The sequence below is a fragment of the Lissotriton vulgaris genome, chromosome 7 (assembly GCF_964263255.1).
Source record: "Lissotriton vulgaris chromosome 7, aLisVul1.2, whole genome shotgun sequence".
NCBI classification, from domain to species: Eukaryota; Metazoa; Chordata; class Amphibia; order Caudata; family Salamandridae; genus Lissotriton; species Lissotriton vulgaris.
The window spans coordinates 402,912,961-402,938,359 of NC_141695.1; the positions used below are offsets into that span (position 1 = coordinate 402,912,961).

The 25,399-nt window shown below is 44.0% G+C and overlaps 1 protein-coding gene across 2 annotated transcripts in view; it reads left to right on the plus strand.

Moving 5' to 3' along the window:
• Window positions 1–25,399, plus strand: part of LOC147701741 (outer dynein arm-docking complex subunit 1-like) — a 235,418-nt gene that overhangs the window by 145,186 nt on the left and 64,833 nt on the right. For both annotated transcript variants that reach the window (XM_086930361.1, XM_086930362.1), the window contains exon 12: window positions 6,903–7,066. In XM_086930361.1, coding sequence (XP_086786487.1) covers window positions 6,903–7,066 — 164 coding nt within the window. The remainder of the gene's footprint in view (window positions 1–6,902; window positions 7,067–25,399) is intronic.

Genomic DNA, 25,399 nt, shown 5'->3' on the forward strand with positions numbered 1-25,399 from the left:
GTCGCCGGAAATGGACGATGTTGGTGTCAGCAGACCGCAAATGGCGAGTGTAGCGTGTCTGAGTGTTTTCGTATGAATCGATATAGGAGAACACTCTGTATTCGAGGATTTAGTTTGAACCTCCGGGTTCTATTTTGTGTACGGCAGCCATTTTGTATGGTTGCCCTAACATAGGCCCGATAACTGTGGCCGAACGAGTCCTTGATATAATGTAAGTAACAAGGACCCCCTGATAAAATATGATAATTTGTACTTCAGGGACAAAACCAAACATGTGCATAAAATAAGAAGAACAACAAGAGGGTAGTTGCAACAAAGGAAGAAATTCAAACAAATATATTAAAAAAATTATATATCACTTTTAATTGGTATAACAAGTTAAAATCAATAGAATTATACAAAGAATTAAATCCATATGACACTTAAACACATTACCATCTCATGTTAAAATCATCACATAAAAAAGAAAATTTCTTAACCAACAATATAGTGTACAGTCATTTAAAATTTCAAAGAAAAAGTGGCAATTAATATTCGACGCGCGTTTCGGCGTTCAAGGAAACGCCTTCTTCAGGAGCCACAAGATTTACCTAAAAAGACACCTCTACATCACAAAAGATAAAGCCGAATATAGATTATTCTGGTTTGTTTGTTGCGTCGGCTTTTCAGCGAATGAAATTACTGGATATAGTTCTCTCAAGGCTTCTCACTTTCCCTTGAAGTTCATAGTTAAGTATAGAAATTATTCCTTTGATGAATACCGTGTGTTTAAAATATCGTTGCACGATCCCACTTTATATTTACTTTTACGGGTTCTTTATAGCAAGTTACATGTTCAGAAGATCGCTGCGTTAAAAAAACTGCTAGCGTCTCGGAGCCGTCGACAAAAATACAGAGCTTTACGTATCTTCTTGGCGATTTTTTGCTCACTGGCTTGTCCTTCAGGGCTCTCTTTTACATGAAACGTGAAATCACGAACGCTGAGCGTGATAGCTGCTGACGTCACCACGGGACCGTTAAAAAGGTGTGTCCTTGAGACACATATGCCTTAGCTGACTTCTGAGTGACCTGGCCGAACTGACTCCTTGCCCGAGGCCGGCCTCGCTGAGCCAGTTCCTTGTTCAGCAGCTGGTCTGATAAAGATTAAAGTGCAGGACGTGCCCGAGTTTATGGTACACTGCTCCTACCTTTCTATCTCACTTCCAATCTGTTTCTGCCTTTCCTTTATGACATAATCATTGATTTGGGTTGAAGGCTTTATGATGGGTTTGTCCGGGCTGATCGAACAGGAAACTTGGAAATTGCTTGGTCATTTCTGGTGGGCTGGACAACGGAAGATGGGATTGTCTGAGATTGTCGTCATACGCTACTTTCAAAATGTTACACTGTCATTGGTCAGTTTGTATGCACCCAATGCTAATTCGAAATGTTGCCTGAGGCTTGATTTTTGGCATAAAAGACCATGCTCCGCTCATTGAATTTGTAAAGTCTCTAGCGAACCACCTGTGTGTGCTTCGTAGATCTCTGTTCCTGGTTGCAGCCAATAAACTTTGGTATTTGACGTCATCAAGAAGTATCCCGTGTCTCTGTTTGCCAAGACAGGGGAACTCGAAGGTATCAGGCATTCTCCCTGGCGCTGCTGGGTTCTAAAACCCAGTCCTTCACGTTGCGGGCCCCCTAGGTGAAGGAGGGGGTGTGGGGTGCACATGGGGGGTACCAATGGTACCCCCCTGCATTTGTATGCAGAAAGCGGCAGGCACTGCGCGGTGCCTGCCACTTTCTACATACAAATACAATGCGTGCATTTTTAACATTGCTGCGGGTGCAGCTTGAAGCCGCACCCACCGCAATGTTAAAAATAGAGGATGTGACCGCCAGGGTGGCGGTCACATCCTAATTGCACAGGAGTAAACTCCGCAGCCCATGCGGAGGTTCCCTCCTGCTTTATGGTGGCGGATGGACTCAGGTCCGTCCGCCATCATAATATGCCCCAATATGTCTGTTAACAGGTTTAAAGCTATGCCCCAAATTACATAGCAAAACCAAAGGGGGTGATGGATGGAGCGTTGACAGTACAAACACTCACCCCCAGTCAACTGATCTGGGTTTAATCCATCACCATTCTTTAGCTCACTCCGCCACCTCAGTTCAGACATGGCCATATGCAAATCAGTCTGACCCTGTGCCTCATGGGAACAGTCCAGCCCGAACTGCCAAGCCATGTCTTCCCTGGACCGGAATTAAGCTTCCCAGGACCGGTTTCTGGCATTCCAGCCGTCTTCAGCCGGGCTTGCTTGAATCCAGTGGCAAAGTGAGCAAGGGACTCACATCTGAGCATAACCTGCCAACTTAGTGCTAACAAAGAGATACAAAAGGGGATGATGGACGGAGCGTTTGAGCAAATCAAACACTCATCCCCAGTCAACTGATCTGGATTTAATCCATCACCATTCTTTAGCTCGCTCTGCCACCCCAGTTCAGACATGGCCATATGCAAATCAGTCTGACCCTGTGTCTCATGGGAACAGTCCAGCCCGAACTGCCAAGCCATGTCTTCCCTGGATCGGAAACAAGCATCCTGGGATCGCTTTCGGATTCATAATCCTCATCAGCCAGGCTATCTTGAATCCAGTGGCAAAGTGAGCAAGGGACTCACTTCTGAGCATACCACTCCAACTTAGGGCGAACAAAGCGATACAAAAGGGGTGATGGACATAGCGTTTGAGCAAATCAAACACTCATCCCCAGTCAACTGATCTGGGTTTAATCCATCATCATGGCCATATGCAAATCAGTCGGACCCTGTGTCTCATGGGAACAGTCCAGCCCGAACTGCCAAGCCATATCTTCCCTGGACCGGAAACAAGCATCCTGGGACCGGTTTCGGATTCATAATCCTCATCAGCCAGCCTATCTTGAATCCAGTGGCAAAGTGAGCAAGGGACTCACGTCTGAGCATACCCTGCAAGCACACTAATGCACGAAGGCAGGCAGGCTCGCTCATAACGCTTGCCAATTCGGCCTCATGCCATCCCGTGTCCAATCTGCTGCTGCTGGCCTCTTGTTGCCCGATGGCCGCGCTCATGTTTTCACTGTTTCCTGTCTGTAGGCACACTAATGCCCAAAGGCAGGCAGGCTCGCTCGTAACACTTGCCTATTACACCTCATGCCATCCCAGCTTCCCACTGCCCTGCTAAACGCATTCATCACAACCAATCACTGTTCTTTTTTCTGCGCCATTTAGGTGCACTTCTAAATAGGAGTGGAAAAAACATTCACATTTCAGGCCATTTGCTGTTACCAATTAATTCGCCAGCATTTCCTTCCAATTTACCCAACTTACACATAGCTCGTCTGGAAGGGCTCTTTCGCCGCCTGGGAGAAGATGCAGAATTCATCACTTCCAAGGAAGACCACAGACAGTGCTGCCCGAAGATGTGCTTTTGTTTTCAGACTGCAGCCACAACAGAAACGAAAATTAACATGCAATCACTGGCTTCCTCTAAGCCAACCATTCATTAGAATTAACATGTGAAACATGTCACATAGTTATCCTTATGAATGGTCGGGGGGGAGGAAGCCAATGATTGAATGTTAATTTTTGTTTCTGTTTTTGTTGCAGTCTGTAGCTAGTCAATATGTTACAAGACCAATTAAGTTAACTGATATTGTAACATATTTACTAGTTTTCAACGTGTCGGGTTTGGCGGTGAGCAGGGTGTGATGACCCAAGGTACCACCTCGAGCACTTAAGTTTGTTCACTGAAAACGGCCGGGCATGCTTGGTTACTGCAATTTGAGCTTATGTAATGCTGTTTTTGGTTTAGCACATCTTTGACTGTGGCATTGCCTCTTGGTGCTCTTAAATGGCGCAGTTTGTGGACTTGTGCATGTTTTCTATGGTGTAGTGTCCGAAGAGGTTCTGCAAGCTCCACCCTCCCAACCAACTAGCCAGATGACATCGGGTGGGTTGCTAGGTGTTGTGTTCGAGGATGGTGCGTTCAGTGAACGAGGTTGGTAATCATGCTCTTTGCTGGATTGGTTACTGTCTGATACTAGCACCTAAAAGGCTTGCATATAGCGCATGGTTACTTCCAAGGTGCCCACACTTTTTAAATTTAAGGATAACAGTTCCCCTACTTTCTGTAAAAAAATGACTGTCCCAGGACGGTTACGCTTACTTGCCCCGCCCCCATAGTGCACAGCATCATAGTTTCCTTACTTTTTTATTATGCTGCTTCTTTGGTAATTCCTCATTCTTAATCCTCTATTCAGCACTGCACCTGTGTCTCTATTGCCACTGATAATTCCTCATTCTTACTCCTCTTGGCAGTGCTGCAGCTGTGTCTGTGTTCCCAGTGGTAATTCAAAAATTGTAGTCCTCTAGGCAGTGCTGCAGCTGCTTCTCTGGCCCCATCAGTAAATCCTCATTCTAAGTCCTCTACACAGTGCTGCTACCTGCTTCTCTGGTCTAACCAGTAATTCCATATTCTAAGGGCCACATGTAGATTACCGAATCCTTAATGTAGGGAGCACTCAAGTGAGTGCATTTCTCATTCAAGGATTCGTTATTTACCACCAACTACAAGTTGGTGGTCAATGTCGAAAACATTTAAAAAAGCAATTTTGTGCTTTTTTAAAAGTGCCATGCGGCAGACATACATGCCCTTAGGCCGGGCATGTATGTGTGCCACATGTGCACACATGCAAGATTCAGGGGTGCAACAGGGTGCCACCCTTGAATGTGTTCCCCCTATTATCGGTAATGGTGAATGGCTTCCCATTCATTCCTATGGGCCTCCAGGCCCATAGGAGTGAATGGGAATTACCGATTCTGTTAATACCGAATCGGTAATACTGAATTTAACCGATTCTGTAAAATGTACCGAATAATTACCTACATACTATTTTACCCATTCTTAAATACCGAATCGGTAAAATTCGATATTTAATAATAGGTAAATAGAGATTACCTACATATGGCCCTAAGTCTTTTCTGCTGTGCTGCAGCTGATTCTCTGGTCCCAGTGGTAGTTCCTCATTCTTAGTGTACTAGACAGTGCAGCAGCTGTTTCTCTGGTCCTGTCGGTATTCCTCATTCTATATCCTCTAAACACTTCTGCTAGCTGCTTCTCTGGTCCTGTCGGCAATTCTTTATTCTATATCCTCTAAACAGTGCTGCTAGCTGCTATTGTGGTCCATCTCTAATTCCTCATTTTAAGTCCATTAGACAGTGCAGCAGCTGTTTCTCTTGTCCCAGAGGTAATTCCTCAAATTATGTCCTCTAGTCGTTGCTGCAGCTGTGTCTCTGTTCACAGTGGTAATTCCTCATTCTTAGTCCTCTAGGTAGTGCTGCTGCTGCTTCTCTGGTCCCATTGGTAATTCCCATTCTAAGTCCTCTAGGCAGTGCTGCAGCAGTGTTTCTGTTCATACACCCACTAAACTCCAAACCAAAACACATAGATAAGAAAAATAGTAATTTGTAATGCCAATAGCTTTAACTCTTGCAAATGCTTGTTGTGTATTATTTCAGCACAGCTGAGCTTACTGTACCTATGTTGCTGATGTGTTTGTACATTGTTTCTATGCAGCTGATCTTTCTGTACCTACAGCGCTGCTGTATTTGTACATTGTTCCTGTGCAGCATAGCTTTTTGTATCTATGTCGCTCCTTTTTTTGTACATTGTTTCTGTGCAGCTGAGCTTTTTGTATCTATGTCACTGCTGTTTTTGTACATTGTTTAAAACAGCTGAACTTTCTGTGCCTATGTCGCTGCTGTTTTTGTATATTGTTGCTGTTTTGTGCAGCTGAGCTTTTTGTATCTATGTTGCTGCTGTTTTTGTACATTGTTACTGTATAGCTGAGCTTTTTGTATCTTTGTCGCTGCTGTTTTTGTGCATTGTTTAGTAGAAGATGTGTTGATGCAGCTGAACTTTCTTTGTCTTGGTCGGTGTTGTGATGGCAATAGATTCTGTGCATAGTATGATGTAAACTGCGGGAATCGCTTGGGTGTATGCAGTCATTTTACCGTCTGTGTTGGTGTAGGTTCCTCTCTATGAGCTGGTGGAGATTTGTGCTGTATTAGGGGATATTATTGTGTTATGATGGTATGGCTTTCTTTGTGTGGGATGGGTGCATGTTTCTGTGCCTTGCTGATGAATGTGTACATGGGTCAATGTGGGTTTCTTAGCCAATGTTGCAAGCTTGGATTAAAGGCCTGGGTCGGTGCAGTTATGTCCTCACTTATGTGTGGATTTATGTACCTTTGTTTGATCACTCATCTTTGCTGGAAATAGTGCAGGTTTTTGTGCCGGAGATGATGCTGGACTCTGTAGCTAGGGAAATATAGGTTTGGCTGTTGGGATCGCTAGAGTGCAGTAGGTTTGTACATTTTTCTTCACCTAAACTTGTGAAACTTGCTCTGCGTAGGTCGGTAAAGCTTTATGCGCATTGGTGGTGTATGTGTTAATGTAATGGATGTACGGTTTGAGAGGCCCATATTAGGAATGCTAGAGCTTTCTAAGATTTGACAGGCTTCTGGAGCTTGGTTGGTGTTGTTGTCTCTTGGGGCGGTTCAGGTGTCTGTGCCTGGGTTGGACTACATTTTAGTGCAATGATTGTTGCAGGAGTACTTTGCTTTAGGTTGTGCAGTCTTCTATGTTTATATCCCGTAGGATCCTGGAGTTGAGCTGATGGTGCAAATATAGGTGCTTTAAATGAGTCTCATGTCTCTGGGTAACACTGAGATTGGAATAATGCATTGGCTTGTGCCTGCGACAGTACGTGGATAACAATGGCTTCTGCAGGCTGGAGCTACCATTGTTTCTGCATATTATTATCAAAATGAACCACCACTGAAAGCCCTCATATTGACTTAAAGATGTGTTTTATTCTTCTTCTAGGAATTGACATCTTGTTTAACAAGATGAACTGTGACCGCTCTGTGCTTAGTGATATGCTGGGGTCGACCTCCACCATCCGAGACAACAACATAATGCAATACTTGGGTCTCATTGAGCAGAAGACCAATGAGATTTTAGCCTGCCAGTCATACCTGGATTCTAAGGTAAAGTATACAAACTGTATGGAAAAAGCTGTATGGGTATAAAAGTGATCCACAGGATATATTAAAGCCCCCTTAAAGTCAGGCACTGAACCCATTCCAGCCGGTGTATGTAGGTCGGCGATAAGATATTAGCAGTCTAGTAATATTGGGCTGCTCAGTGAAAATCACAGTAGTGACCTATTCAATCCTGAAGGGGAGAGCAATACAATCTGAACTGTGTGTGAGATATTGGAGTTACGAATGTACTTTAGCCAATAAGACAAAAAAAGAAGGTGCACTTTTAACAAAAACGGAGCAGAGTGAGTTGAGTGGGATAAATATACGAGTCACAAACGAGTAAAGAGAATTTTAAATATGTGATTATTGCATCAGGCGTTCTTGGCAGACTGTATGAACAGATAAACAAATGGCTAGAGTCAGCAGAGGACACCCTGACGCGAGCAAGCCCTAGTTTCTGAAGCTGCAGTTCCTGTGCCTGCTGCTGTTCATCCATCATCCTTTCCTGGCAGTCCATGACTAATCACCTTCTCCTTTAATATGATGACTGTGGCACTATGTGTTGTCCCTCACCCTTTCTAGTGGGCACGATTTTAGTTCATTATGCGTGAAACTAAAGATAGCTTCAACATGGAAATCCCACCCTTCACTTACAGAACAGGCTCTTTTCTTGGTATTATGCAGTGTGAATCTTTCATAGATTCACATATGTTCTGCTCTTCTGCCACTTTATGGTTTTATCTCTATTAGTAACTTCAAACTTGCAACCTTCTCTTCATTAAAATACGCCAAAGGAAAAATAATAAGCATGAGGGCTACTGTTCTGACCACAGTGATAGGCCGCATCTGATGATGGTATGGAAGTCCAAAGAATTTTGGAGTTCTTGTCGAATTAACCAGAATCTATTACCTCTGTCCTAATATCTGCCTTACGAGTAATTGCTTTCATCCATAGAAATTGTTACGTATCCATGCAAAACATAAAACAACGTCGATATAGCTTCCTCCTATCCCCTTTTTGTCCTGACCTCATAAAAAGGAGGAAGCCAGTCTACATACACCCTTCCTCTTTTTATTTTATGTCATCATGGACAAGTTGGTTTGCCTATCCTTGGAAATAAATGTTATGCTTTTGCTACATCTTTTCTCATATATTTCTTGTAAGTGTTGCTGGCCAACGGGTAACTTTAGTAGGACAATTGCTGAGCTGTTGTTAAGGTCTGCACTCAGCCACTGCAAATGTAAAAGAGTTGCTTCAGTCATTTCAGTTGCAGAGATAATCGCCTCAGGAAAATTTCAGGGGTGCATCAGTCATAGTTCAAATGTAGCATTATCAGACAAATGTGTTCACTACCTGTGCTTACTTTCTGTGCTTACTACCTGTGCTTGATTTCATTTTCAGTATGGCAGCAGTATTGTAAGACTGCATGTAGGCATGATAATTTGTTTCTGTTAGACCTGGTGCCTTGGCATGAGTCTCCCTTCCACTTTTTTGCTGATGTACCTCATGCGTTTTGCTGGTGTTAGCTGCTCAGGGCACTGTGCCACTGCCAATCAGTGCCACAATGCAAGTGCTCCCTATGAAAAGTGTATATGTGATTGGTTTCCATGATTGGCTTATTTGGTTTACTGTCAGACCCCAGTAAAGTGCACCAGGAGTGCCAGGGCTTGTAAATCAAAATGCTGCTAGTAGGCCTGCGGTTCAAAAGGGGGTGGTGATGGACGGAGCATATGAATCAATCAAACACTCACACCCAGTCAAAAGATCTGGGTTTAATCCATCACCGTTCTTTAGCCCACTCTGCCACCCCAGTTCAGACATGGCTATATGCAAATCAGTCTGACCCTGTGCCTCATGGGAACAGTCCAGCCCGAACTGCCAAGCCATGTCTTCCCTGGACCGGAAACAAGCTTCCGAGGACCGGTTTCTGGCATTCCAGCCGACTCATAAGTGTGGCAGGGTATGCTCGGACGTGAGTCCCTTGCTCACTTTGCCACTGGATTCAAGCAAGCTGGGCTGAAGACGGCTGGAATACCAGAAACCGGTCCTCGGAAGCTTGTTTCCGGTCCAGGGAAGACATGGCTTGGCAGTTCGGGCTGGACTGTTCCCATGAGGCACAGGGTCAGACTGATTTGTATATAGCCATGTCTGAACTGGGGTGGCAGAGTGGGCTAAAGAACGGTGATGGATTAAACCCAGATCTTTTGACTGGGTGTGAGTGTTTGATTGATTCAGATACTCTGTCCATCACCACCCCCTTTTGTACCGCTAGTAGGCCTGCAGCATTGGTTGTGCCACCCACATAAGCGGCCTTGTAAAATGTGTCTAGGGTCTGCCATTGATGAACCTGCGTGCAGTCTGTACTGTCAGGCTAGCTGGGCAAGTGCACACACTTGCCAGCCCCTAAAAAACCCCTTTACTTCATGTGAATCACCCCTATGGTAGGCCCAAAGGCAGGATGCATTGTAAGCATAAGGTAGGGCAAGCCCTGATGTGTGTGGCATGTCCTAATAGTGAATTACAGCCATTTTCGTTTTTCACTATTGGAAAGCTACCTGTTCTCATAGGCCAGAATGGGCTGCTGGAATTATTACACTCTCTTAATGCCAACAGGCTCGGGGAACATGGTAGAAAGTCAAGTTTGGTATGCCTGAACTCAGCATAATAAAATACATTGTTTAGCAAAGTTTATTTTAATATCCTGTGTTTGCAAACACCACTTTTAGAAAGCTGGTGTTTGCTTGCCTAACCATTTCAGCCAGCCTCTGCTCTTATGTGTATCTGCTGTCTGGTTTGTGTCAGTGACAGGTCTGGGGAATTCCAGGAGACAGTCTGGGCTGCCAGGTGGTGAATAGAGAGATTACACCAGGATGGGTGGGAGGAGTGCCCCTTGACTCTGAATAGGGCTGTGCTCTGCCACCTCAATTCTGGCTCCACCCCCTGGGGAGCGTCTGATGTCTCTGTTCTGCACACTGAAAGAAAAGCCAGAGTCTCCAAAACAAAGTGCTCAGGAACTGGACTGGATTAGGCAAAGGCCGCCCTGGCCTGAAAGAACAAAAGATTTGCTGTATAAATGTAGGAGCCCTGCTCCTAAGAAATCAGATCCTGTTTACGCCAAGAAGAACCTCTGCCCGACGAGAAGGACCTGGGAAAGCTGCATGGAGGATTACTGTCTCTGGCCTGGGAGACTGGCCTGTGGTGAGTGCCTTGCTGCAAGAAGGAGAGGGAAAAGACTGAAGTGACTTTACTCTACTTGTGCTTTTTGAAACGATCTCCAAGGGCCTGGAAGCGAGCTGGCCCCCTGAACGGAGTCCCAGGAACATTGGACTCCTCCTGCCCTCATCGCTAGATGGACCTTGCCAGAACATGTCCTGCCGCTAGTACCGCGACCTCAGTGCGACCTGTAAATCCTGCCCGTTCTCAAGCCCGTGCCTGGCCGCCCTGCCCCGTGTATTGCCGCTCATCACTTCGAGCTGCAGCCCGCAACGTTGCTCTGGGCCGCCCGCACGGCGCTTCACCTCCCCTTCCTGTGAGCCGCACTTTTCGCTGCCTCCCGCCGCCTGGGCCGAAGGATCGAAGCCGCCTTGCACCCCTCAACCGGACCGTACGCTCACAGCATGCCCACGCCGAGAACCGCACTGGTGAGATCCCAAAACAGCGCCGCACTCCAGAAATCAGGCCCGTACGTATGAGAAGTACGGGCCGTATTGTACGGCGCTGGTTCTGAAACAAGTAACGACCCGCTGGTGAGGGTACGGCTCGTACGCTGCCCCGACCGTGACCGCAACATAAGTCGGACCGTCTGCCGCCCTCTCCTGTGAACCCCGCTCAATGCCGCGCCCACTCAGGTGCCGCAACACAAGCCTGGAGCACATCCAAAGGAGGGGCCGCCACTTTCCCAGCCGGACGCCCACACAAGAGCATAAGGTACTGTGAGAGTCGCACGCCGACTCGTGCGCACCGGACCAGAGAGTCCGCAACGTTAATTTAACCCTGTGTCTTTAAAAGGAACGGTGCCACAATGATCCGCATTGCCAACGCGGCGCTCACGGACCTAAAAGACACGCATTCTTTTGCATAATCATTCAGCCTGCATCAAAAGTATTGTGGCCTCATTGAAATATTATTTGGTCTTGTATTTAAGCCTGCTTAATAGATATATAAAGATTCCTTATTTTTATACCAATCCTAGACTGGTGTCCGTTTGTGGTGGGTCAATTAATTACTGTGTGTGATCATAAATGATTAACTCATAACGCCCTGAACTTTAGCCTTGTCTGCTCGCGCCACGCAACCTAGTGGATGAGCAGGGGTTATTCTAAAGAGTACGTTCCTTGCCCTGACTAGAGGACAGGGTCCCTGCTTGTCACAAGTGCTTACTTGTGCCAACCAGAGACCCCCAATTCCAACAGTTTCCTAGTGACTGCCTAAAACAAGAGGTTTATCACTTGGCAGAAAAAACAATTGCCTGGCTTCTGCTTTGCATTGTCTACGGCATTACCAGGCACCTGAGAAAATCTACATGCAAAGGCTGGGTGTTCTACCGGAATATTGTCTTAAAAACACCATCTGACCATAATATCACAATCAAAATATAGTGACTACAAAAATATTGTGTAGCAAAATTTAAGAAGCAGGTGTATTGTTTAAACAGTTTTCTATTATGGTGTTTTATTATATTGTTTTATGCCTTTATCATACATGTTATTGTAAAATGGGTCATATTTTAAAAAGCAATATATTATTTTATTAGGATTTTTTCATTTTATTGAGTTTATTGTGGGAATGGTTGGGTAGTGTTTTTGAAATATATATTAATTTATGAAATGTTTACTAATTATTTAAATTATAAATTTCATTTTTGTTTTGGGGTTTTGAGTATATTAGGGTGTTGGTTGACGAGAAAGCATTGTTAATTATATGTTAATGTTAACGTATGTGTTGATTATTTGATATGTTTTAATGTATTTGTTTATTTATTTTGTATTTTCGTATTATATTTTAAGATTGTATTCTGGAGTTTAGTGGTGTTTATTAAGAGATTGGTAAAGTAGATTTTTTATTAATTGTATATTGGTGGTAATTATTCAATTTGCTGATTATTGAAACTATTTGATATACTTTATTTAATTGTTTATTAAAGTTTGTGTTAATGACTTAAAATTTAAGTTTGGGGTGTGGGGGTTACTGGGCAATGGGAAGGGCAGTTTCCTTAAAAACAATATGTTTGGAATACATTTTAAAAATATTTTTGGGGTTTCTATTTTAATTTTTTCAATATTTTCTTATAAAAACCTTTAAGCGCATGTTTTTTAAAATTCTATAGTTTAAAGTTTTTATATTTACTCTTTTTTTAACTGTTTTCTTTTTTAACGTTTATTTTTCCATGTGTTTTAGTTTTTTATATTTATTTTTTTATTTTAATGGTTTAATAATTACATTTCTGATGGATACTTTTAACTGCAGATTAATCTTCAGTCGAATTCTTGAGCATTTTGTTCAGCAATTGGTTCCCACCTTGGTAGGTGGCATTTTGCAGCTATGCTCTAGATCCATCCTACCCTGAATGTGATGTTGTGGCCCCTACACGACTGTCACCTCTACATCCTGACATAAGTCCCTTTCTTTCTTTGCCTTCTGACATGGATATTGAGTTCCCTTTCTCGAATTCTGTTAGGCCTTACTTTCCAAAAATGTTATCAGTGTGCAAGAGACATGTCCCCAACCCAATATGACAGGGTTTAAATCTTGTAAGGATTGCCCTAAAGAAAAGTCAACTACAGATCCTTGCAAGGTCTGCTCTGGTGTTTTAGCTTCTCACATGACTAGGCGTCATGAGACAGATGTGCTTGGATGAATCCAAAGGCTATCTGGGACAGCAAGGCCAAAGCTCTACATCACAGAAAATCATTAAAAAGGCATATAAGTACTGATCCCGCTCAAGGTCGAGTATACAGATATGTTCTTTTTCCCCAAGGACGATTATGCAAGTGCGCTCTTTTCGTTTTAGGTGATCTGGTAAGTCAAAGAAGCATAAGAAGATGAACAGCGGCTCCCCTTCATCTCGCCACTTCCCCAACGAGGAGTCCCACAACACCCAAGTAATTTCAGTCGCTGTCTTAGTCTCCGACTCTGGAGCTGGCTTTAATCCTGATCCATCTCAAATTCGAGGTTCCATTGGCGATGTCACAGCATATACAGACCTTCAGTGAGGCCATGCTGCTTATCTTATTGGTTGATCCCTCAGGATGGGTCCATAAGTATCAGTTAGTGGATTCCTCCCTGATGTTGATTATACCTCTCAACCCTGTTTCAATGTCTGCCCTGACGCAGGGGTCAATGCCTACTCCTAGGCCCCCAACAGCTCCACTACTGATACTGGAGCCTCAAGCATGACCTCAGCACTGTTGCTACCAACTCCAGAGTCATTTTATATTCAGAAGTGAATCTGACATGGCTTACAACAAAGTAACACCCATTGCGCCGTCTTGCATTTTCGGATTTGGAAACGCTCACACTTCATTATAACCTGCCTAACCCCAGTGATGGCAATACTTGAAACGTTTATGATGATGAGAAACTGTATTTGGGCTTCCATGATGAAATTAACCTTGCCCCCCACTGAACACTGGCCTTCATTCCACCACACCTGGCACAGCCAAAGTCTGCCCCTTTTGCCATGGTCATAAGAAGAACAGCTGTGGTTCTCAACCTGCAACGACCTACAAAGCAGGTCAAAACCAGTTTCCTCACAGAGGTTCTGCAGCCAGGGCAGACCTCACAGGAACCTTTTTTGCCCTTCAATGAGGCCCTTACTGATACACTGCTGGGCACCTGGGCAAAACTAGGATCTTGCCCACCAGTGAACAAGCAGAGAGTTAGAAAACATAGACCTGCTCCTGGAGACACTGCTTTTCTCCTACAACATCCAACATCAGAGAGTCTAGTGGTCCAATCCTTGGTCAGCAGGGTCAACCCAAATGCATTTCTGGACATCCCATCAGACAGTCGAAGTACATGGAGACTTTTGTGAAGAGCATGTTTTCCTTGGCCAGCCCTGTCTTCTCTATATACATGCTTTATGGGAGATGGTGGCGGGGATCTAGCCAGCAATCCTTGAGGATCTCAGAATGAATTTCCAACAGGTCATCAATGATGGGCAGGACATAGCATAATATGTGACTTGCTGGAGCCTGGATACAGCAGACTGTTTGGGTTAGGCAGTTGGGGTCAGTGTGGTGCTCTGGCACTATGTTTGGATGCATTCCATAGGATTCTCCACTGATGTCCAACAATCCCTAATGGGCATGCTATTTGATGGCACACATCTTTTCAGAGACAAGGCGGACTCAGCATACAGCAGACTTCACATCAACCCTCTAGAAAATGGAACAAGAAAGACACTTCCTTTCAGACATTGCTTTTGTCTTATTATGTGCAGCTGCTCTGCAGCTTCAGGTTCCTCTGTTGCAGCCATGGACAAAATATGTCATACTTGCTGCTCAGTGATGTGGTCTTCATAGGAATCTCCACTAGGCTACAATGATCATGGGTTACTCTTTCATGACCTTGAACAATGTCAGAGAAAGAGCCGTTGACAGGAAGAGTTATTTCATTTTATCACTGATGAGGTGCTGTCTCTCTTTGATTCTTATGTATCTGTGGGTCCCAGAACTTTAAGGCTTCCACCAATTTTGTACAAAGAAAAGATAATTGGTAGACAGAAGTATTCCACGAGTATTTAAAAAAAAAAAAACACCTGCGGGTAGCCCTGCTTCTATGCAGTCATGACCAAAATGGTATACACCTGTTACAACGCAACTTTTACAACTACCTACTATTACAACGCAACTTTTACAGCGCATACCATTACAACGCATTGCGCTGGGGGGCGCTCTAGGATAGGGAATAAGTATAATTTACTATCCAACACCTTCCCTAGTGTCCACGGGGACTGGAGTTAGAATAGTAAATTATACTTACCACTATCCAGCACCTCAAAGCGCTATGCGTTGTAATGGTATGCGTTGTAATGGTCGCGTTGTAATAGTAGGTAGTTGTAATGGTATGCGTTGTAACATGGTACATCCGACCAAAATATTCTATTAGTTTAACAGCCAGGCACCACTCATCTTCATGTTCCAGTGTTACTGCTGTACCATGGTTCCCTGGGGCAAAATCTATAACCTTTGCTACCAAAGGACTATAATGACTTAAACTTTTTTTTTCTTATGGATACTTCTAACAGTGGATACACAAAGCAAGAAGGGTGTTCCTACAGTGGCCGTATCATTCAATAATGTGTGTACATCTCTGAGTAATCAAAAAGGCAGTGACAGAAGGAGGTAAAGTGCAAACAAAGTTCATTCAAAAAAAATTTATTTGTTCTTTTTTTTATAGATATAAATTCATATAAATACTATTGTTGATCAAAAAATCTTTTTTTATATAATGGGTAATACATATATTAATTGAAAAAGTTCATAAAGAGCACAAGACAGTCATAAAAACAGCAGCAAATTAGCAGGTCCCCTGAAAAACAATCATACACAGCAGCTCGCTCACGTGCTAACAATCATTCTACATTCACACCACATACAAAGATGGAGAAGGAACTGGATTCCAAATAGCAAGATGACTACGCTAATGTGATCCAAGGGCACCAAGGTGTAATTGTTGGCCCTTGTGGCGGGTCTACGCGCAAACTTTTTCAATTAATATATGTATTACCCATTATATAAAAAAAGATTTTATATAGTATTTATATGAATTTATATCTATAAAAAAAAGAACAAATAAATTTTTTTTGAATGAACTTTGTTTGCACTTTACCTCCTTCTGTCACTGCCTTTTTGATTACTCAGAGATGTACACACATTATTGAATGATACGGCCACTGTAGGAACACCCTTCTTGCTTTGTGTATTCTTGTTCCCCTCGGTTCCAGGGCCATAATTTATATTTTTGAGGGGGTCCCATTGCTCATGTTTTACTTCTAACAGTGGATTCTTCACCATAAATAAATCTACAGCACCAAATCGGTACACTGACGTTCATTGCCTTATAATGCTGATTCGAAGCACTACTCCTGACGACTTCTAGACATGAATTCCAGTGTGCTAAGGAACAATGTCCCCAACCAAAACTACAGGTTTCCAACCTTGGTGTGTCTTAAGAAAACAGATGTCTGCCACAGACCCGTACAAGGCAAGTTTCTTGTGTCTGGGCTCGGGCCACAGATCAAAGTCATGCAATAAATGTGCTCTCATGCAACCAAAGGCATCCGGGAGGCAAATCTTTACATCGCTGAAGACAACTCCTGACCCAAGCCGTGGGTAGGGCCTTTATCCTACTCATTAGGCCTCTCCTGCAAGCATCATTGTCATGCTCGAATGCTTCCAGTAAGTCAAAATAAAATGTACAAGCACAAACAGAGAAAACTAGGACTCAGCCCCATCCTGCCAGCTACTTCTAAACACTTGCTATCTTTTAATGAGGCCTGAATTATACCTTTATGACCACTTGGACAAAGCCCTGTGTCCTGCCCACTGATAAAAGGCAGGTGGCTAGACATCACAGACTGGCAACTGCATGATCCTGATCTTATCACGAACCATCCTACTTCAGAGAAACTTGTGGTTCAGGCCTCAACCAGTAAAATAAATCCTAATGCATTCCCAACAGCTCCTCTGGCTAGGAAATCCAAGAGGGATGAAACTTGTGACAAGTGCATGTTTTCCTCTGTCAGTCTGACATTGTAGTCAGTTAATGTTGTTGGCTTACTGGGTTGTTATATACATGCATTGTTGAACATGGCCAGCGAGGTCTTGCGTGCTGTCCTGGAAGACCTTGGGTTCTCTTTGGATCATGCAATTCATGATGGACAAGAGGGGCCCAAATATGTTATCCCTAGGTACTATTCATTGCCTGGGGAAGGCAGTTAGCACCAGTGGTGTACTTCTCGACATGCATGGTTGCAGTCCACAATATTTTTTGGCAATGTATAGGCCTGTCTCGTGAATATGCCCTTAGACAGGTCACACCTTTTTATGGTTTAAATCTTTTATTGAATTTTCTTCAACAACAAAAAAGGACCATCTGCTCGAAAACAGCGGTGAAACAGAAGTGACAACACACCATATCAATAGAATCCTAATAGTGAAATAATCAAAGCTGGTTAAAAGAAGATACATAACGAGAAAGGAAACTTATACTACCCTCCCTTCTCCTCCCGCCCCATTCCCCGTCCACCATGGAAACAAGCATCTGGGGATCAGTCAGTATCGCTGTAAGAATAGGCACATTTTTGTGTCTGTTGATGGTGGGTCAGCTAAGTGTAAAAGCTGTAAGTACCTGGGACATGTCAGTTCGCGAAATTCTGCAGTGAGAAAGGACAGAAAGGGTTGCCATAATTCTCTAAAGCCTGATCCTTTACCAGCAAGGGTAAGTGTTAATTTCTCCATCCCCAAGACGTGCCATAAGCGATGAAGCCACCCTGTAAAGGTGGGGATGCGGGAAGAGCGCCAATGCGTCAATATGTTCTGGAGAGCTGAGCCTATGGCGATAGCAATCAAATGACCCCTTCTGGATTAGAGTGGATTAGGCAGACCCAATAAAATATATGCTGGGAATCCTGGAATTTGGGTCCCTAAATGAGAATCTATCTAATCTAAAATCTGTGTCCAATATGCTTGAATATAATCACAATCCCATAAAAGATGTGTAAAGGTCCCCGTCCTCCCGCAACCCCTCCAACAAGTGTCACTGTGAAGTGAGTCATAGTGGTGTAGCCGCTCAGGTGTGTAATATCAATAGATAACAAGTTTTGTCAATGTCTCCGTAAGTCCTGAGTGATAGGCTGAATATCGGGCCCTATAATAAATACTCTCCCACTCCTTATGTGTGAGGGATCTGCCCAATTCCTGCTCCCAGCCTTCTCTGCTAGCATTATACGTATGTTTGCTCTTCGCTACCAGGTCAAAAAAAAGTTTTTTATCAGATGTACGAGTGACAAGCCATTTTTCATAAGCGGTTAGCAAGAGCTGTGCGTTGGGCTTAACCTGGGGGTGTAGAGCCCAGTGACGTAGTTGCAATTAACGCAACCGTTCCGACTCTGCAATTCCATATTCAGCTTTTAGCTGTGTGAAGGGCATCAGGCCATCCAGGTCAAATAGGTGACTCAGGGAGCGGCATGCCATTGATCTACAACCTGAAAACGCCTGTGCTTCCATGCCTGGCTGGAAGTCCGGGTTATCAAATAGCAAGAGGGAAAGGGAAGGTGGTCAGGTCATACCTAACATTAGTGCGATCCCAAGCGTCCATTAGTGGCCGGGTGATATAGGATGCATAAAGATTCGATGGCCTATGGTGTTTCGGGAGAAATGGGATTCTCTGCAAGGTTGTTCCAGCCACTGCCTGATCCTGGAATAGCCAACATTCCTCGGATTCCAACCGATGCCATTCCACTAGATAATGCAATTGGACTGCATAATAGTAGAGCTGGATATCGCCCCCAACCCTCCCTCCTCCGGGGAAAGAATCGCTATCAAGTGGTTAAGACGAGGTTTCCGGCCTTTTCCCCAGAATCTATATCTATTTCAGGTCACACCTTTTTAAGTGAAAAGAAAGACGATGTTTATGGAAAGAAGATCGTCCTTGGGTCTGTTGATGCCTGCCAGCCGTTTTTCACACCAAATCAAAAATATCAGAGGCTATTCCAGAGGGCTATTGTATAGGCAGTGACAGTCTCCCCAACCACACAGCATTCAACTCATTCCTATTGAGGCCGCGGATTCAGGCCAACAAGGGCAATAGTCCTCCTATTCTTCTTCCCCCAATGAAACAGCCACCAAACAACTTTAGTTTGCCCATAGTCCTGCAAGTCCATCCAGTGGTGGGCAGGAGCCATTGTTTCTTACCACTGGCAATCCAGCACGTCCTACCGATGGGTCTTACAAATTTCTTTGTGGCCCCGCAAATATTCACTGTGTATTGGAGAACATTTCCAGAAGAGCACCTGTCCATTTTGCTGAAAGAGGTGTACGTGTTACTTTCCAATGGTGCTATCAATAGGGTAATGTGTTCGGAAAGAGGAGAGGATTGCTACTCTTGCTATTTCTTCTTCCAAATAAGGTTGGGGGTCTTGGGCCTATATTGTACCATCAGCCTCTAATTGCTTTTTTTCAGAAGGACAAATTCAAATGACCAGATCCTGTCTACCCTAGACCCATATGGCTGGATGGTGTCCTTGGACATGCAGGAAGCATATGCTTGAGGCATGTGTAGCTGTAGCCCTTAACTGCACTGTATCCAATAAATGGAAGCCTCTGAGAAGGAGTCAGGTGCGATTTCAGCTTTTTGGTAGTCATCCTCAACAATGGAGGATTGCAGTCATCTGAAAGTGGTTCATAAATCATTGTGGCAAGTGCGCCTTCAACAGCCAGTCATCAAGGTAGTGAATAACTGGTATCCCCAATCTTCAAAGGTGAGCAGTGACCAAAGCCATCACTTCTGTGAATACCCAAGGGACGCTGATGAGTCTGAGGGGGGAGCACAGCAACCTGAAAATGCTCCTGGTCTATCATGGACAGTAGGTAAATTGTGTAGGACTGCAGGGCAGGTATATGTTACTTACCCTATAAGCATCTGTTTGTGGCATGCAGTTCTGTAAATTCACATGCTTTGCTTACTCCTGCCAGCTAGTGTTGGATCTGGGTGTGTGCTTGTTGTTTATCTTTGAAGAAGTCTTTTGAGTCACAAAATCGAATCACTCCTCCTCTTGGAGATAATATACATGGGCATCAACTCCACTGTTAGATTGCTTTCTCTCTGCCGACAGCTTTGGACGTGTGTGCTTGCGCTCCTAGTCAAGACGTACAGATCTTTTTCGGTTTCCATTCCATTCTAACCAGCACCTGTTTTCTTTTTGTTCACTTTACCATGCTGCGTATGGGGGGACAATCACCCATCGGATTGACACGTCTCTACTGCGGCCCCTCTAGGGCCTTGTCCTTCAGTCCTTCGAAATTACACTTCACCAGGTCCTCCACAAATGGCCCTACTGGTGATGGAACGGACACCTTTCCATTTCTGCCCCCACTGCCACGCGAAATACCCCCGGACCGACTTCCATCAGGTCTGTAACCTGGGTTTGTTACCGGAATTCAGGGAAGCGGATTGCGAAACCTGTCGAGGAATCAATGAGCACACTAGTTCGAAATGCAGTGGAGGGACACCAGTGACGCTCCTGACCTCTTCAGCTACTACAACATCAGAGAAGAACACCCACAGGCTTCCTTAGCTGTGAAGGATGCATTCTCTGTCTAAGACAGTTCGGAATCCGAGCATGACCAGGACGTCTAAATCACAGAAACCACAACTGATGTTGAAGCAGTGAGTACTGTACCCCCTGCCCCTCAGTCCCAAGGGGAACACCATGAATAACACTTAACAGCTCTAAAAATAGGTATTCAGACGGCCACTGCCTCATGGCCATGATCGGTATCGAACGACTGGCTTGGATGCCTCAACCTCTGGCTCCCTGCTGGAACTCCAGCTGTAGCCCTCGCCATCAAAGCCCTCAGCACCTACCTGTCCATTGGTACCAATTCGACCTTCCACATCTTCCGCTTCAACTCTGTACAGAACTTCAATGCTGAAGCGCAAATACTGCGCCAAACTAAAAGCTTCCAGTCCGATACCCAAAAAGACCCCTGTCAAATCCATTCACCGCAAACTTCAGGAGAAATTGGATGCCAAACAGAGGCAAATCCAGATACAGCCACAAACTAGGTGCATTCTCGCAAAACCTCCGGCTGCAACACCACAATCTAAAAGACATTTGTCGTTTGAAGAGTCTATTGACCTCCCTACCCCACCAAAAAAGAAAAATATGGGCAAGGCTACCAGCCCTCAACCACTTCCACCACCTCCGCTGCCGCCACTACCACTACCACCAACACCTGACTCACCATTTCCACCACAGTTTATTTATTGAGGATCTCCAGGACATATCACCTCAGGGATCTCCCGGTGATGGCACAGGTGGGCACGAAATCGGGAATGACACATTTGATACATCACCTCAAGTTGAACCCTGGAATGTATGTTACATGTCCAGGGGACACTGATCCTGATTTATTCCCAGCACGCCCCTCACCTCCTTGTGATTCTACAATATACCAGGAGTTAATAGGCAGGGCTGCTGCGTTCCATGAGGTTGAATTTCACAAAGAAACTCTAGAGGAGGATTTTCTTTTTCAAACCTTGTCAACAACACACAGGGATACACAATTCCTACCTATGTTGAAAGGAATGATGCGTCACACAGACAGCATCTTGTAAAACCATTTCAAGGCCCTTATCATACCACAAAGGGTCAACAAAAAGTGTAAACCCTCTCCCTTTGACCCTATTTTCAGCAAAGGCAAGGTCCTGCTAGACTCATTGGTGTAAAACTGCAAACTCACAAGCAAGTGAAGAGACGCAGGAGGAAGGAAAGTAGCTGTCCAATCAGCAAACTACTTGCAAATCGCCAAGTCTCAGAGCTTGCTAGCCAGGTACGACCATGCTCACTGGGATGAGATAGAGGAGTTCCTCCCACATCTCCCGGATGAGAACAGAAAAAGTGGACAGGAACTTGTCGCACAGGGTAAACGTCTCTCCAACACTACTATCAGATGTGCCCTAGGTTCAGCCGATACAGTGGCACGAGGAATTAATGCAAGCATCCTACTACTTTGTCATGCTTGGCTACGTATGTCCGGCTTAAAAGAGGCACCGCAAACCCTCTTAAATGCCCCTTTTGACAAGAGCACTTCTTTGAGCCACAGGTTGATGAGGACCCTTCAGACACCTTCACCTCGAGGCTCCTTACACCGCTCCAGCTATCATGGGTGCTCCAAAACTATACCTTTGGAAGCCTCCACCTCATGCCAATAAGGCCAAAGTCAGTATTCCTCCCTCAGAGGTTACTGCTGGGACTCCTATAGGGGCAACAATACTAAAGGTAGAGGTAAAGGTGGTTCCCCATGGGGAAAACACCGGCAAACATACAGTGACTTCCCTCACCTTCCTCCCATCTACATAACACCCGTTGGGGCGTCTACAACAGTTTCTACCCACAGAGCAGTCAATAACATCAGACCAGTGGATGTTGGCTACTGTCTGAAGCTCATTGCTACACCTCCCAAAATACCACCTTGCACCCACAGGTTCTCAATGGAACCTCAAACACTGCTCAAAAAGGAAGTTCAAGCTCTTTTTCTCAAAGGAGCTATAGAACCTGCCCCTCTAAACCATCAAGGATTAGGAGTATACTCCCTATACTTCAAAATCCTCCAAAAGAATGAAACTCTACGGCCTAGTCTAGATCTAAGGCCCCTAAACCACTAAATCTGGTCAGAGCACTTTCATATGGTCAAACTCCAAAATGTGATCCCACTCCTTCAACAAGGTGACTTACTCGCAGTCCTCGATCTAAAAGATGCCTATTCCATATTCCAATACACCCATCTCATCTCAAATACCTCAGGTTTGTAATAGCAGGAAAACACTATCAATAAGAGGTTCGAAGCTTCGGGATCACTACTGCACCACAAGCATTCACCAAGTGTTAGCAGTAGAATCAGCACATCTGCAAAGACAAAACAAACATTTTGTCCCTTATCTGGATGACTGGCTCATCAAAGCCATTACTCATCATCTATGCCAGCGAATGTCTGACATAATATCGACAGACAGAATATCGAAATACAAAAATATCGGCACAAAAATATCGACATCAAAAATATCGGAGTCATATCTTCATAAAGGTAAGTACAAAAATATCGAAAAAATAATATATCGAAAAAATAATATCGTAGTACAAAAATATCGAAATTAAAAATATCGTTGTTTTAAATGTATTAATAATAATGTAAAAATAATTTTAAAATACATATAATTTTACAAATATTAAATAAAAATATTAAAACAAAATTAAAACTAATACATATACATTTAAAATAAATAAATAACTTAATAATTTAATGTAATTTTCTTTTTTTTTATTTCATTTATTTGATTTAATGTAAAAAAAAACATTTTTTACCCTGTACGCCTGTACCCCAAAAACCCAAAACTGACCCTGAACCCTAAAAATATCCCTGTACCCCAAATACCCAAAACTGACCCTGAACCCTAAAAATATCCCTGTTCCCCAAAAACCCAAAACTGACCCTGAACCCTAAAAATACCCCTTTACCCAAAAACTGAAAACTGACCCTGAACCCTAAAAATACCCCTTTACCCAAGAACTGAAAACTGACCCTGAACCCTAAAAATACCCCTTTACCCAAAAACTGAAAACTGACCCTGAACCCTAAAAATACCCCTTTACCCAAAAACTGAAAACTGACCCTGAACCCTAAAAATACCCCTTTACCCAAGAATATTATTTTTCCCAATTAATTAATTAAGAATAACAAAAAATTATATATAAAAAAATTACTCTAATTAATGCACATATCACTTTTATCAGAGATGGAAAACTAACAACCTCTTAAAGGGGCGGCCTTTTCTTGACCCTGTTCTCCACATAACTCTGACAACAGACACATCTCTCACAGGATGGGACTGCACACTTACAAGACCTCACAGTCCTTGGCCACTGGGATTCCTAGTACCAGACACTCCACATTAATTACCTAGAGCTTCAAGCTGTTCACCTTGCATTGAAAGCCTTCCTGCTTCACCTCAACATCAATGTTGTTCTAATCTAGACGGACAATACAACGGCCATATACTATCTACAAAAACAGGGAGGGTCATACTATCTACAGCTCTCACGCCTAGCTTCAGGCTATTTGGTATTGGGCTCTACATCACAACATTCATCTATTAGAGGAACACCTTTCAGGGACGTCTTCCAGGGACAGACAACGACTGTGCAGACCTCCTTAGCAGGATGCAGCAACAAGTCTACTAGTAGGAACTCTACCCCAAGACCTCCTCGCTTATTCCCACAAATGGGGATTTCCACAAATAGATCTGTTTGCAGACAGCGTGAAATGCCCAGTCTTTGCCTCTAGGAACCCACAACCACTATCCAAGGGCAATGCTTTATGGTAACGATTATTTGCCTGCACTTTTCCCCCTCTCCCTTTCCTTCCATTTCTGGTTCAGAAACTGAGGAAAACATCTCTTCCACTCATATTTGTAGCCCCTACATGAGCCCGTCAGCCATGGTACACTATGCTACTAGAACTCTTAGTGGTTCCCTACCAGATGCTCCCCAACAGACCAAACCTTCTCACTCAGAACCATGGAGAAATCAGACACCCAAATCCAAAAACATTAAATTTAGCGATATTGCTCCTGAGGTCCACCTGAATGTATGACCATTCTCAAAAAAGCACATAGACCCACCACAAGGGCCTACTTTTCAGTCAAATCGAAAAGATTTGTCTGTAACACACACAATAAACAAATAAAATCCATGTAATGCCACTATACAAAACATCATCTGTTACTTGCAGCACTTACAGCTCTCTGCCCTTGCTTTCACATCCATACGAACACACCTTGCATCAATAGCTGCCTATTTCCAAAACGGACAACACCTCTCATTATTCAACGTACTTGTTATTAAGGCCTTCATGGAAGGACCTAAAAGGGTGATTCCACCTCGGGTTCCACCTGCGCCCTCATTGAATCTTACTATTGTTCTCACAAGACTAATGGGTCCTCCATTTGAACCCGTACATAACTGCCCCTCCAATTTCTATCATGGAAGGTAGCATTTCTTATTGCCATCACATCACTTAGATTTGTTAGTGAGCTCCAGGCATTAACCTTTGAAGAAAAAGTCTTCCAGTTCCACAGGGACACGGCAGTCCTCTCAAATGTTGTCTCACATTTTAATCTCAAGCAGTCAATTGAGTTTCCAGTTTTTTTTCCCCACAACCAGACTCAGTAGCTTAAGGGCTCTACATACATTAAAAGGCAAAATCACCAACTTGTATTACATTATCTGAAAGAAACACGTTAGTTATAGATTCCTTACCTTAGAATTACCCCCAGGCGTCAGACTGGAGACAAAAAGTTTTTTCGTCAGATGTACCTCTGCATGTCGGAAGGTGGCGTCGGTCGGCTTCGAGTCTGCCGTCTGCATTGTGGTCGCCAGTATGACATTGCGGCACCTACTTAGGCGACGAGCTCGCGCGCTGACGTCAGTTATTTCTTTTTCTGCGTCAGCCAGCTCAGATCCGGGAAGAGTCAATTTTTTCTAACGTTTTCTCGACTTTTGTCAACTTCTTGTTTCGAGTCTCCGACTCCGAAAAGGTCGGACTCCGACC